Source organism: Rhinolophus sinicus, linkage group LG07 (genome assembly GCF_036562045.2).
Source record: "Rhinolophus sinicus isolate RSC01 linkage group LG07, ASM3656204v1, whole genome shotgun sequence".
Lineage (NCBI taxonomy): Eukaryota > Metazoa > Chordata > Mammalia > Chiroptera > Rhinolophidae > Rhinolophus > Rhinolophus sinicus.
In genome coordinates, this window is record NC_133757.1 from 61,298,428 (window position 1) to 61,312,896 (window position 14,469).

Sequence of the window (14,469 nt, forward strand, 5' to 3'; positions counted from 1 at the left end):
GTAATGTCTCCCCTCACTGAGCCCTCAGTCTGGGCTGGACACCTGCTAACAATTCATGTGCTTTAACTAACATAACTCTCTCAGCAACTTCAGAGGTGGGCATCATTCCCCCCATTTTACAGCTGGGAAACAAGCCCAGAAAGTGAGCAATTTGCCCAAAGTCATACACCTAATGAGTGGCAGATAGGACTGGCACCCAGGTCAGCCTAAGTCCTCCCTGCATGGAGACAGAGACCTACCTACCTGCCTGGGGAAGTAAGGGGCTTCCTGTGACTCCCAAGGTGCCCTCCTATTGGCACAGGGGCTTCTGAGAACCTGACAAGTGTTACATTATTACTTGACACTCATAGCATTAGGGTCCAACAGTTTCTTCCAAGGGAATATGGGTCAGGGGAGGGAGTGCTTCATCCAAATGAAGGCCGGTGCTGCTGTCCCTGGGCAATGCCCAGGAAGGGTAGAACCTCTGATGTGGGCCAGCCTGGGCAGCTTCTACTGGGCTGAGTGTCTAATTGCTTGTGTGTCCATCCGCTGCACACTTCACCCATGCCAAGGGCTCTACTCTCAGTATTCTATTTAGTCTGCACAACCTGTCTGTGCAGTGGGCACCACCATCCCGATTTTATGAATGAGGAGATGGAGGCTGAGACAGGTGGGTAACTTGCTCAGAGTCACAGTGCTAGGAAGAGGCAAGGTCAGGATTTGAACTCTGTCCTGTCTGGCTCCAAAAGGAAGTTCCTTCCCCTACTCTTCCTTTGAGCAGTTTGCAGCCCGATTCCTTAGCAGCTTCTAGCCTCTTGGGAGGTATGGGGAGGAACAGATGGGGTGCAAGGACAGTGGGCCTGAGTGTCCCTGCAATCCCCTCCTCATCCTCTCTGGGGCTGGCACTGAAGGGCAGTGTCCCTCAGGCCACCAGGTGCAAGGGTACGTAGACGGGTCTTACATCTTGGGCCATCCTCCTCAAGACCTGGGTGATGCCTCCTCTCTGAGCTATATCTGCTGCAGGCATCCAGGCTCCAGATCCTCAGGCAGAAGCTAAGCAGGGGGCAGGAATCAATGCCAAAGAAGGAGCTGGATGCCCAAGCAGGGCAGGGCAGAGGCAGCCCCAGAGGCCAACACTACCCTCTGCAGGGGGCACGGCTGGTCGGAGCAAGATCTGACCCTGCAGCTGTCTGCACCGGCCAAAAATGGAGAAGGAATGGAAGATCTGTGCTGGCCCTTTCCTAATATAGCTCCATTTGCAGCTATTTTGAGCCTGCGAGGACAGAGGAAATTTTATCAGCTCTGAGACAGGGGCCTGGGGCTGAGCAGGGCCATTGCAAGGCTGCCTGGGGCTCGTGAGGCCCCTGGCTTCAGCCTGGCTCTCCAGGGTTCTGGCCAAAGGATGACCAGGGCCAGGCCTCCTGGGGCCCAGGCTCCTAGTCTGAGCCCACAGCAGTCAGATCTGAGAAGGGGCAGAGTTTGGGGGCAAGGACTCTGCCTTCTGCACTCCTCCCACCTCAGGTTTCTGACAGGGCCATTGTTGCTGCCAGGAACTGCTGCTGCAAGCAATTTGCATTTAAAGAGATGCCTGCATTGGGAGATTGTGCTCCAGAAGGCTCCCTCTCAGATAAGAGTGAGGGGGGATCCTTCTTGTAGTGTCCAAGATGGACTACTCTGTCTGGGGGTTTTCTGGCAATAAGCCTTGGACCCACACTTCTTCATTGCCTGTGCACAGGGCCTGTAGGATCAGTCACTGGGTCCTGGACTGACCCCTACCCCGGTGCCCCAGGAGGAATGGCCGCAGCTGCCTGCCCCTCCTCTAAGAGGAGTTGCTGGTCCTGGGGGCTGTGGGTAACCTCGTCACACATACACTCCAGCACCACTGCAACTCCTGCTCAGGGAGCTGAACTCCCAGAGCTGCCTCCCATTAAGCAAGGGTAAGTCCAGACCTGCTGTCTGGCCAGGAGGTATCTGGGCTCTTGGTAGCTGCAGCTGGTCCTGTCTCTAGATTCCTCTCCCAGGGTCTACAGCCAGATTGCTATATTTGGGGAATTTGTGCACACGAGGGCCCATAAAGATGGACAAGCAAACCCTTCTTCCTGGCAAAGCTTTGGGTACTGAGGGCGAAATGCTGCTGTAGGCATCTCTGATCCAAACCGAGAGGCCGTGACCCAACTCTGAGCTCTTCCCCTCCTCACTCTGTATTCTCTTCAGCCAGGGCCAGTCCCGGCTGGCTCTGCCTTCTCAATGGCCAGTCTGAGGATGATGCCAGTGCTCAAATCCCCTGGGAGAGCCTCACTCTGATAGCCCTGTCTTCTTTGCTCTTTCTCTCCTCCTCAGGTGGTAGCCAACTCTCCAGCCAAGTTAGTATGAAGGAAAGCATGTGTGTGTGCTTGTGTGCATATCCCAGCATGCATCCGTGTGTCAGTCAGTCTAGACAGCGTGTGCCTGTGTCAGCATGTGTACGTGTGCGTGCACGTGTGAGAGGGGGTGCATTTGTGTCCCTGAGTGAGCCTGCATGGGTGTGAAGCTACGAGTATGGAGTAGAGGCGTTCGGGAGGGGTGCTAGGGCTCCATCTGATACCCACCGCCTTTTGGTTCCCAATTTCCTGCTGTGGCGGCTTACGATCAGCAGGCTGGCTGTGACGGGTGCTGGGTGGAGTGTTGTGCGGATGTGGGTTCTTTGTGAACCTGAAGACATCTCATCTCTGTCCTGGTGGGACCCCTCAGAAGGGCCACGCCAGACGTTGTCTTTGTCTGGGAAACACACCTGCCTGTTGGAGGGGAAAGCCCCAATGGGTAGAGATTGGCGGCCACAACGCAAGTTGGACACGAAGGTGCTGGAGCAGCCTGAGCTCTCCTCTGAGGAAGAAGCACATGCACGGAAATGTCTGGAAGAACAGAATGCCCAGCCACCAGAAGTGGCCAGCAGGATGAGCCTCTTGGTAGAGAAACCAAGTTCAGAATCTTTGTGGGTGCCCAGTGGGACTGCTTTTCGCCTTTTGGGGGCATCCTGGACTCCGCTTGGGCTGTCGCTGCTTGTCACGTGTAGCCCAGCTCCTGTCCCCTACCCCCAAGCCCCATCCCCCAACCCTTTTTGTCTCTGCTTCCCTGCTGATGTGGTGAGAGATCGTCAATGCCTGGCGCCCCCTGCTGACCCTGGGCTGTAGCTCTGGCTGAGCCGGGGCGTCCAGGGATCTGGGAAAGCCCAGATGGGCAAGAAAAATCTTCTATAAAGGGCTTTGGAGAGGGTGCCGAGGATTTTCATGATCAGACCCAACCCAACCACAGTTGGGGGGACTTTGGCAGACTACCTGGGATCAGACTTTGGGAGATCTCTCTCGACACCCTCCACCACCAGCCCTCCCCTGGACCTCCCACGTAACACCACCTGTTGCCCTTTTCTCCTTCTACCCCCTCCTCTGCTCCCCCTGCTCCCCTCCCCCAGCGCCGACTACCAGGAACGCTTCAACCCCAACGCCCTGAAGGACTCAGCCCTGTCCACCCACAAGCCCATCGAGGTGAAGGGGCTGGGTGGCAAGGCCACCATCATCCACGCGCAGTACAACACGCCCATCAGCATGTACTCCCAGGATGCCATCATGGATGCCATCGCCGGGCAGGCGCAGGCTCAGGGCAGTGACTTCAGTGGGTAAGCGCCTCCCCTCCTCCATGGTCACTCACCGCCTCCACCAGGGGCCTGGCCTCATGTCCTGCGGAGGCTGAGGGCAGCAGGCCTCTTGGCGCCATCAGAGACTTTAGGCATCAGGACCAGCTTTCCTCCCTTGCCTCGGGCCTCCTGGGGCACAGCCCTGGGAGGGGAGCCAGCCTCTGCCCAGGCCTTCCACAACATGGCATTCTCGCTTCAGAATCAGTCTCATGGTCAGCTTTAGGAGAAGGGTGGAGAAATGCAGAATATGGTGGTTCCTCCAAGTGCCTGTCACAGTCTGTGCATTTTACCCCTGCTCCGTGACAGGCTGGTCTAAAAAGAGACTTATGGAATCCTGTTGACCAAGGTGGCATTCTGGATATCCCAGTCTTCTCATAACTAAGCGTTTCTTTGTGGGGGTGTTGCTGTGTTCTTCCAAAGATGAGAACAATTCAAATAGGTGCCTGGGTTTCTTGTTTGGGAAGGAGCCTCCTGACCAACCATCTGGGGTGCTGTTGGAGTCACCGCACTTCAGAGCCTGGGGAGCACCCAGGACTGGGCACCTGCCTCTTCCTGTTTGCCCCAGGAAAGCCTGGCCTCAGGGCAGTGGGACTGAGGACGTCCTTGGAATTTACCTGTTATCGATGGTTGAGGAACTTGAGGGCTAAACAGGAAAAGAGTTGGCTGAAAATGATTTGTGGATGACACTGCTAGTAGTGCAAACATTAATGGGGACCTCTTCTTTTTGTCTTTTTATCTCTCTTAGTTTCTCTCTCTGTCTCTCTCTCTCTCTGTCTCTCTCTCTCTCTCTCTCTCTCTCTCTCTCTCTCGCTCTCTCTCTCTGTGTGCCTCTGTCTCTTTCACGCTGTATTCTCTGTCTATATCTTTCTATTGTCTCTTCTTTAATCTCTCTTTCTTTCTTTCATACACACACGGTCTCTTACTGTTTTCTCCTTGGGAATACCATTAGTGTTTACTCTCAGAACTGACTGATTACCTCTTTGGGCAATATCCTATCCCTGAGTCATTATCCCCAGCAACTCAAAGCAAGAAATCTTAAAATGATGGCGTCTGAAGCTAAAAAACAAAACAAAAACTAGACATTAGTCCCAGAAAAACAAAGTCCCAGAAAGCTCATACAGTGTTTGGCTTTTCCAGAACCCAAACCTTGTGGTCAGAAAGTGCATGCAGGTTATAAGGGGGAAGCTCCAGAGGCCAAAGGATGGAAGGTTGTGTGGACTTCCTGGCTCTCCTGGTTCCGGAGAGCCTGGCCCTCTCAGGCAGGTAGTACTTCCTTTGGGCCACCAGGGGATGGAGGTTGCTTGCCCTGGAGCCACGGGTCTCAAACTGGCCAGGTTCCAGGCTGCAGCTCTTTGCAGAACGCTAGACAGAGTTGATTTATTTAATTCCATCATTCAAAGCAGAAAATATGACCACGCAAGTTTAAAAACACAACCATTATCTCATGTGTACCCAGAAAAACAGGCTGCCTGACTAAGCCAAAGAGCTATCAGGGATTTCCTGTTAACATTTGTTTGCCACAGAATGTGACAAGTGTGTCCTTGGTGTGCCCCTAAAAGTGCTAAGGGCCACCAAAGGCAAGCTCAGTGGGAGACAACAGAAGAACTGCTCTTCACTCACTTTCTCTTCTCTGCACCTTGGGCAAAGACTGCTGTCACTTGGTTTTACCACTAAGGCACCCCTGATTTTTTTTTAACACGATGCACCATTGATCTAATCTACTCTTCTCAAAGGACCTTTCCCATCTCCCTCCCCTCCCTTTCCCTTCCCTTGTGTGCCTGGGAAACAACATGCTTTCCTCTCCCTTCTAACTTGGCCCTGCTGGGCTGGTGCTGCCCTGGTGCCTGTAGGTAAGAGCTGCCCCTGTCTGCCATAAGGTGCTCCGTTTCTGCTGTTAATGTCCATGGTTCCTTCCTCACTGACAGTTTTCTTTTTGTCTCTCTCTCTTCCTCCTTTACCCACCCCACTCCCATAACTCATTTCTCATCCTAACCCTGATCCCTTGTGTGTGTGCCGCCCCTCTGCCACCCCTTGATGGACATGCGCCCCCTGCTGGGCTTTCCTCTGCTTGGCAGGGCATCGCCACTGGCGTAAGTAGACCCCCACACTGTCTGTCCCATTGTCTGTCCGGTTGCGGGATGGTGTGCGGGTTTGGTGGGATGTGTCTGAGGACAGTGCTTCTGTCTGCGTTCTTCCTCATACCCTCCTCACAGCCAAATGACATGCCCTGCAGCCGATACAGGCTTGCTCTTTGGATTATCTCCAAATAATGTCACTAAGGACACAGACCAGAGTAACAACACTCATGCTGCCTCCCCTACAAGGCTGGGGGTGTCTCCGTGTTCTCCTTGCCATGCTTTGCGGGCATTTCCCCCAGCTTTTCCTGTCTGCACAGTGGATACCTGAGTGTCAGCACCCGCACTGGACCATTATTTAGGGGAGACGGTGATAAGGGGGCCTCTTAGAGGACACTACCCAGAATCCTCATGGAAGATGGATCTGGAGGAGCCAGTGTTTGGCAAGACCACCCAAGGGCGGCAAAGGATGAGTCAGATTTGGGGGCAGTACAGTGGAGGTGACCTCGATGTTGTGGTGACTGTGGCGTGTTTTTGGTGGCAAAAAAAAAACATGCTGGGAGCAGCTCCCGAGAATGGCTTTGGGCCCAGGGTCCCAGGACTGTGGGACCTGTTCCACCCTCTGTCTGTATATATCCTTCCTGAGCACCAGGGCCTAAAAAGGCAGAGCAGTTATTTCATCAGACTCCCAGTCTCTGTTGTGGCAGCACCAGCCCCCACCTTTGCACAATGTAGTAGGAAATGCGCCAACAATGTGAAGCACAAGGGACTCACTCCTGGCAGCTTTCTGGAGCCCAGGGAGCTTTGGAAGGACAGGGGAGCACCTCAAAGGCACGTTCCAGGAAAAGGGCAGCAAACACCTTCCATCTGCTTTCTGGACCATCAAGCTCCCGTAAAGCCCAGTGTGGGCTCATGGGCAGGGCCTGGGTTTGGGTCTACTTGCCCACATTTCCTCCCAGCAGACCAGTGAGTCCTGATTGTTTCTTCCTATTCCATCTCACCCAAAAACTGGAGTCCCAGCCTCTGCCCTGGGAGCCGTTGGGATGCCTCCCTGAGCCGGATATGGCCTCCCCAGCTAGATCCTCCCCATTCCTCTGCTCCTGGGCAGGCCCAGGCTCCTCCCTGCCTGGACCCCAGAAGGATCTCCTGGGGTTCTCCATCAGATCCCAACCACAGGCTTCCAGTCCCTGTAGCTTTCAGACTAGGGCACAGCTTTCAGGGAAGGAGGGACGGCTCCACCGAGCCTTGGCCACCTTTTGTCACTTTTCTTTACCTCTGCTGTCATAGCCCACCTTGAGTCAGACACAGGGCACCAATCCTGAGAGACTCCAATCCTGGGAGACAGGCCAATTCTTCCATCCAGCTCCTTGCAGGGAGTGTAGAAGACATGTGCACTGTGAACACTCCTCTCGCAGCCAGCGGCCCTCGGTGGGGGGCAGGTAGAAGCAGCCATAGAGGCAGCAGGGGATGCTGGACAGGATGAGTGTCTGGGCTGGGCCAAGTCTCCAGATGTAGAGCATGTGGGGTGTACAAGGCTCCAGTGGGCAGAAGTGGCCTTTCTGAGCCCTTGTCATGGCAGAGGGTCTGATGGAAAGGACACTGGGCTGGGAGGTGGGAAGCTTGGGTTCTTACTCAGTGGGGTCCCTGTATGCCGTAACCCGGAGCAAATTGGCTGGCCTCTCTGGACCTCAGTTTCAGCATCTGTAAGAGGAGAGGGCTGGGCCGCTGGCCCATGGACTGGGGAGGCAGGCTGTTATTGCTGTGAGCGCCACCTGAGTTCACCTGACTGCTGACAGCGTGGGCTAGGCGGCCTGCATCCTCCAGCCCTCACTGGACAGGGTCAGTGGACACCCATAAAGCTTTTGATGTATACTCCCTGCAGTCTGGTCTGGGTATCCTCCCTACACTGGACCCAGGGGCCTCTGGGAGCCCTATGGCTCTGATGTAGGATTCATTCATTCAATTAAGTGTTTGTTTTTTTTTTAAACTTTTATTTATTTTAAGTGTGTTTTTCCAGGACCCATCAGGTCCAAGTCAAGTAGTTGTTTCAATCTAATTGTGGAGGGTGCAGCTCACAGTGGCCCATGTGGGAATCGAACCAGCAACCTTGTTGTTAAGAGCCCTGTGCTCTAACCAACTGAGTTATCCGGCCGCCCCAATTAAATTTTGAGCACCTCTGACATGCCAGACCCTGGAAGTCTAAGGGAAGGTCACCAGGAACCCCTCAGTAGGTTGGGGCAGAGACTAGTGACTCTCCTGCGGCTCCACTCCCAGCTTCCCCAGGCCAGAACCCCCTGTCTACAGGTGGTACCCGACCGCATGGCCTTGTTGCCAGTTTCTCACACCACCTCCCCACGGTGCCTGCCTGTTTGTAGCTGAGCAAGAGCCCCCAGTCCTTTTCTAGGGCAGTCACTGCATTGGTGGCTTCCTGTTCGGATCCAAAGGTGTGAAGAGGGCAAGGAAATGACCTTGAGGAAGCCTCTGGGTCCCCTGAATGGCCTGTCCTCACATAACCCCAAGTTCAGGGCCTGCCCAGGGAGGTGGAAGTTACTTCAAGAAGACATCTGCCTCCTCTCTCCTTAAAGGAGAGTCCGCCCCTGGGGTGGGGTGTCTTCAGGCCTATGTGTGGAGTCAGCGTGGGGAGGGGTGTTGGCAGGGAGGGTCTGAGCCTCCTGATCCTTCGTGAAAGGAATCACCATCTCACTGTGACCACCCTGAGCACTGAGGACCCAGCCAAGCCCTTGTCCCCAGCTCTCAGATGGCAGTGGGTAAAGGGTATAGTGGGTTCAGATGGGTAGGGGCCACCACAGGCAAAGGGGTGCCAGGGGCGCAATGTGGGGCGGATGTAAGGGTCGGGGGCAGGGTTCCAGCCTCGCCCTCGCCCACGGCCTCTTTCTGCATTGCAGGAGCCTTCCTGTTAAAGATCTTGCTGTAGACAGCGCCTCTCCCGTGTATCAGGCTGTGATTAAGAACCAGAACAAGCCGGAAGATGAGGCTGATGAGTGGGCCCGCCGCTCATCCAACCTGCAGTCTCGCTCCTTCCGCATCCTGGCCCAGATGACAGGGACAGAATACAGTAAGTGAGGGCTGTGGGGGTGGGGCAGAAACGGGAGATGCTGAGGGGCCATGAGGATCCTGGGCCCTACTCCACAGTCCCACAGAAGCTAGGGAGTCAAGCCCCCCACCCTGGAAGACGAGCTGGCCTTCATAGGTAAACAGGGGCCTGCTGAGCCCCTTCTGGGGCAGGCAAACGATATCAGCCTTCTGCTCAGCTCCCTGACTCAACAGCAGGCAGAAGGCTAAACATGGTGCTTCCGGGTGAAATTACTGTCCAGAGCTGGGGTAAGAGGACCTCACTGGCCACACCTCTGACCATTCTCACCCAACTGCACCACTTCCTCTCCTGTCCCTTCTCCCCCTGCCCTCTGCTCAGCACACAGCCTTTCCTTTCCTGGGCTAGGGAGCAGTAACTGTTCAGCCATTGGTGGGGACTCAGTGCCAGCAGAGCTCTAGTGGCTTTTATTCCTTATGTTCCCTGTGATTCCTCCTGACCAGCAACTTTCTACCCACAGTGCAAGACCCTGACGAAGAAGCTTTGCGAAGGTCAAGGTAAGTGCCTGGATTCAGGCTCTGTGGCCTTGCCCCTCCTAACCCCATCCCTCTCTGGGCAGCCCCCCCAGGTCACATGACTTATGGAAAGAACCTCTCAAGTTCAGATATTTGGAAACTCCTAGCCCCTAAAGGGCTCCAGCAGATGCTGACATGGGGCATTTGTCCCGAGTCAGTGAGGTGGGTGCTAGGAGCTGTCTCTATCCCCTAGGCCCAGGCTGCAGGAGTGAGGACTCTGGGCTCTCCTGGCTCTGTCCCTGGGCAGGGGCAGGGCTGCTTTGGCCTTTGCTGGGCTGTTGAGAATGAGGGCATCTCTCCCTGTGAGGGCACTGGGCCAACTGCCTTACCTGCCCACCCTGTGAATCTGTAGGCTAGGCACTGGGAAGCAGGCACGAGGAGGGCTGTGCTGGGCACAGGTGCCTAACCCTTGGACTCACCTGTCCAGACACTGAGGTATTATTTCCATGAATTGCTCAAAGCACAACAGCTTCTGCAAGGAAGGACAAGCCTTGGGCATGAAGTGGGATTTGTGCAGGGCTAGGTGGCTCAAGGTCAAGCTATGGTCTCCGCAACACTGGAAGGCCTGAGGCCACAGCCACTAACTTACCACCTGTCCGGTGCTCCTGGACCTGGGCACAAGGGGGTCATGCTGCCCTGGAGCCCACTGGAACCCACTAGGGCCTTCCAGGGTAAGGCACGTTGCCCAGTGTGATGGTCTTATACTCCAGAGGCAAATGTGTCATCTGCATGTTCTTCCTGGGAGATTCTGTCTTGGGTCAGTGCATCCTGTGGTGGCCTCTGTGTGAGGCTGGGGCTCCGAGACACTCTTCCACCCTGGCCAAGCTTTCTGTACTCTCTAACCTACGTGTCCTGGCCACAGAACTGTGTGGAGAGTGGGCCTCTGGGGTCAGCTGGCGTTGGTGTGATATTTTCTTTTTGAACCTGTATTTTTGCCAATCCAAATTGCCCCTCCTCTTTGGCTGGGGCTTCCAAGCCTAAAGTGTGGTCCCCCAGGCCTCCTGCTGAGCACGCAGTCCCAGTAACAGTTCTTCTCCTGTCAGTGCCTGCAATGCGTCTACGCGCCTGAAGTGAGGTGATGTTTGATTTAGCTCACAAGTTAGTATCTAGCTATTTTAAGTGTGACTGAGCTCTCAGTACTCCCCGCTCCTATGCTCCGCTGCTCCTGTGTGCTGTTTCTGTGTTTGTCCCACCTCCCCTCTGAAGCCACTCACACAGACGCTCCAGTGAACAGTGCAGCCTTACCAAAGATAGAGGGGTTCTACAGCACACACACCATGGCAAACAACTTAAAAGTCCCCAGGTTTCTTCCATCAGGAAGCCAGCAGTGGTGTTTTCTGTCCCTCCCATGGGGCAACCCTGCCTTTCTGGCTTCTGCACCCCCTCTGGGGTCCTTCTGGTCACTTTATGTTCCTCCGGCCGGTCACTCTAAGCTTGCATCTTGTTAATCGGACACTGTTTAGAAGGCAGGAGAATATTGGTGGTGGTAGATGACAGGGAACTTCTGTTTTTTGTATTTCTCCTGGAATATTTGCAGGCATTGCAAAGTTAGGGGTGAGAACATGAAAGGAAGTATCAAGGATGGTCCTCAGGCCTCGTCTTTGGCCTCCCCCTTCTCAGCTTTCAGAAGCATCTTCCGGGGTGTGTTCTGCCTGGTCCTGCAAATAAGTGGGGAGGTTAGTCCTTCCCCCCGGGCCTAACCGCCCACAAGCTTGGTTCACTCACCAGCAGAAGGCAGGGGGACTTGGAATCTTGAGAACTCTGTTGCGAGTCTTAGGGGCTCTCCCGCAGCTACTGTAGGGTTTTGTTGTAGGGAAATCTGGAACAAGGGCCAAAGAGGAGGCTCCAGCCTGCTTCCTCCCTCATTCCCAGGCCCCCAACCAAGAAAGCAGTCCCCCCCCCCCACCTGTAGACATTGTGCCACCATCAGCTCCTCCCTTTGGGGTCTCTGGCTGTTCAGTGAAGGCTCTGGGACAAGGTTTCTGCTCAGGACTGGAGGGGAATAAGCCTCCTGCTCCTCTCCCTTTTCCTGACTTTAATTTCTGGAGGGTTGTCCTCATAGCCTCCCCCAAAATGCCCAATCTCCCCATGGCCACAGGAAGAGGGTGGGCGTTTTCATTTCACAAAATCCCAAGCAGCCTGTGGATCTTGGGGGTGGGTATGGGGGTGCAGTGGCTGCAGAGGTTCACCTCTGTTTGTGACCAAAGTTTGAAGTAGTGGCTATGGCTCCTGGTCACAGCTGGGGCCCGGGGCTCACCCAAGTGGCCATCTGAGCAGAAGGGAACATGCTTGTCCCCACCCTGAGTCCAGGCTGGTCACAGGTCTTGCTCCCCAAGGGGGCTGAGCCCCACTTCCCTCTGTCCCCACTCCCAAGTTGGAAGCTGCACTCCCATACCTTGACTCATCTTGTTGCCTGAGGGCAGCCACATCCTCCTTCTCTTTCTCCCAATTCGTTGGTACTCACAGTGAGGAGTCTAAGGGTTTCTCTGAAGGCTGAGTCTCCCCAGAGGGGCTTCACACTTCCAAATGTCTTACTCCAGCAGAGCCTGAGTTTGCCAAACCCTGGGCCCCAGCAGCCTGTGCACGGCGACAGCCTATATAGGCTTGTACACGTCCAGAGGTGCTTTCTCCTTCCTGTTGCTGTGTGGTGGGAAAGCTGGCAGTAACGCTGCATGAGTGGTGTCAGGTGTTCTGTACCAGGCAGTGGCACTGGTGGCTAGAGGGCAAGTGTAAGTCTGCATGTTACAGAACCCTGCAAACTGTCCCCTCACCTGTGGCTGCTCGGCCTCCTGGGTCTTTCACGCCCCACAGAGTCCCAGAGCATCCCACAGCTCTGCCCTTCCCTCCCTTCTTCTCCTCTGGGCCCTGGCTCCCTATGCTCTGATGATATCTCTGGTACCTGGTAGCAGGTAGCTTCCCTTCGAGGCTCTAGCGCCCATCTATTGGCCAGCCCAGGCAGAACCTAATCTCCAGAGACCCTGTATTTATAGGTGAGGCAGGGCGGGCTCCTGAACAGCCCAGGCATCAGCCGTGGATTTGGCTCCCATCCCAGGAAAGACCCAGCACCTTAGCAAACTGCCCAGGTGGGCATAAACACTAGCCTCCTGCCAGATTCCCCACGGGACCTGCTCTAGCGAGTGCAGGAGTGCTGTGGCTCCCAGCCTCCTCTGTCCTCTGAATAACAGAGCACCAATAGTGCCTCCATCCAAAAGCTGAGCCTCCATCTCAGAGAGGTCACCACAGCTTCCCTCTGACTTTGGGAAGGCATTCTGGGCACTCATGGCTTGGAAGGTTCGGTCCACGTGTGGCAGCCCTGATGGGACTGGGAGTAGGAAAAGCCTAGCTTTGTCCTAGGCAGGGCTTGAATCTGTGAGGCATCTGGACCCCACTGCCTGGGTGTAACCATCCTGGAGGACCACAGTGTGTAGCCCAGACATTCCCTGGCCCCGCCTTGTGGTGCAACCATCTATAGGTGCAGTCTCTGTTTACCTGATGCTCACCTACATAAAGAATCTGTACCTCTCTGAGTCCCCAAGTCTTAAGGAGCAAAGTTGATCTGAGTGACGGGTTCACAGAGGAGTTGAAAGTGAGGCTTGCCTTGCACACGTCTCTGCAGACAACATACAAACCCTCCCAAGTCCCTTCTCCATTTTGTAACCATCTGAGGTTCTCTTTCCTCTCCTCACCCCACCTCCCCTTCCAACAGAGAACAGGACTCCCTGGTTCCTCCCTCCTCCCCCTGCAGTGCCCTCTTCCCTCCCTGTTCATATTCAGCTGTCCCTGCTCACGTGGCTGACTCCCATGGTGCCACATGACTCAGGGCCCTCTCTCAAAGGGAAGCCTCGTGAGGAGCAGTGGGCAGCTATGGGTAGCAAAAGTTACCTGCATTTTGTGGATTTGTTTGTCCTCAGTGTTCAGCCAGCCTAGCAAGTTTGAAAACCACATCTGGAGAGGCCAGCACAGCCCTAGATACCCCCTGAGCAGCTGCTGTGGGTGTACCAGGATCTCTCTCCCTTTCTCTCTGTCTTCGCCTCTCTCTTCCTCTCGTCTTCGCTCTTTTCTCTGGCTGGCTGTGAATTTCCAAACAGCTCTAAGCAAAGCAGGCTCACTAGACTTGTGGCTCTCCAGAACTGTCCCTGTCCTGTCACTGAGCACTGATGCAATGGCTGCAGACCTGGCTGGACAAAGTGGCTGCCTCTGTGTCCTGGTTGGGGGGTCTGTCTGGGATGGTGGATTGTTGCTACTTCCGTGCCGTCAGCAGGTGTGCGTGGGCCCTGCCGCAGGGCCTCTATCCCTTCTCCCTGACCTCAGAGAAGCAGGTAGCGAAGATGCCGGCACTGAGATTGTGGTTCCGATGCTGAGTGTCCGGGTGGCTTTGGGCCATTCATGATGTCTCTGGGCCTTGGTTTCCTCTTGGTGTTAGGAAAGCTTGGACTCGACTGGTGGTTTTCAAATATGTTATCAGCGGGTCCCTTTTGTCCAACAGAATCTCACACAGAGACCCAGTATGCAGGACTCAAGGTGTGTGGGGGGGCAAGTCCACCAGGTAATACAGGTGCAGGAAGGTGGCCAGGTGTAAATGTGTGGACACGGGACTATTACCACGGAGAAATGTGAGACTGGCACTGCCCCATCCTCTGATTTCTAAAGACCTAGAGCTGATCTTCTGATTTTTATATGCTGGCAATTTATTTATTAAACCCTTTATTTTGAGATCATTGCAGATTGGCATGCAGTTGTAAGAAATAATACAGAGAGATCCTATGTACCCTTTACCCCCAATGGTAATGTCTTGCAAAACTACAGCACAATATTGCAACCAGGGTATTAACTCTGATACAGTCAAGTACAGACTATTTCCATAACCCGAGCATTGCCCCATGTTGCCCTTTTATAACCACACCCACCTCCCTACCGCACACCCTCTCCCTAACTTGTGGCAACCACTAATCTGTTATCTGTTCTCCATTTCTATAATTTTGTCATTTTAAGAATGTTGTATAAATAGAATCATAAAGCCTGCGACCTCATGAGATTGGATTTTTCAGTCAGCCAGATTCCCTGGGGATTCACCCACGTTGCTGAGTGTAGCAGTGGTTTATTCATGTCTTTTTATTG

At 54.5% G+C, this 14,469-nt stretch overlaps 1 protein-coding gene across 9 annotated transcripts in view; it reads left to right on the plus strand.

The window, feature by feature from the left end:
- LDB3 (LIM domain binding 3) overlaps positions 1-14,469 on the plus strand; it is a 60,542-nt gene that overhangs the window by 13,556 nt on the left and 32,517 nt on the right. For 3 of the 9 annotated variants that reach the window (XM_074337206.1, XM_019716125.2, XM_074337211.1), the window contains exons 5-8: positions 2,320-2,342; positions 3,428-3,631; positions 8,631-8,800; positions 9,297-9,333. In XM_074337206.1, the coding sequence (XP_074193307.1) occupies positions 2,320-2,342; positions 3,428-3,631; positions 8,631-8,800; positions 9,297-9,333 (434 nt within the window). Of the gene's footprint in view, positions 1-2,319; positions 2,343-3,427; positions 3,632-5,724; positions 5,740-8,630; positions 8,801-9,296; positions 9,334-14,469 lie in introns of all 9 variants that reach the window. The other 6 variants (XM_074337204.1, XM_074337207.1, XM_074337210.1 and 3 more) reach the window with 3 other exon arrangements.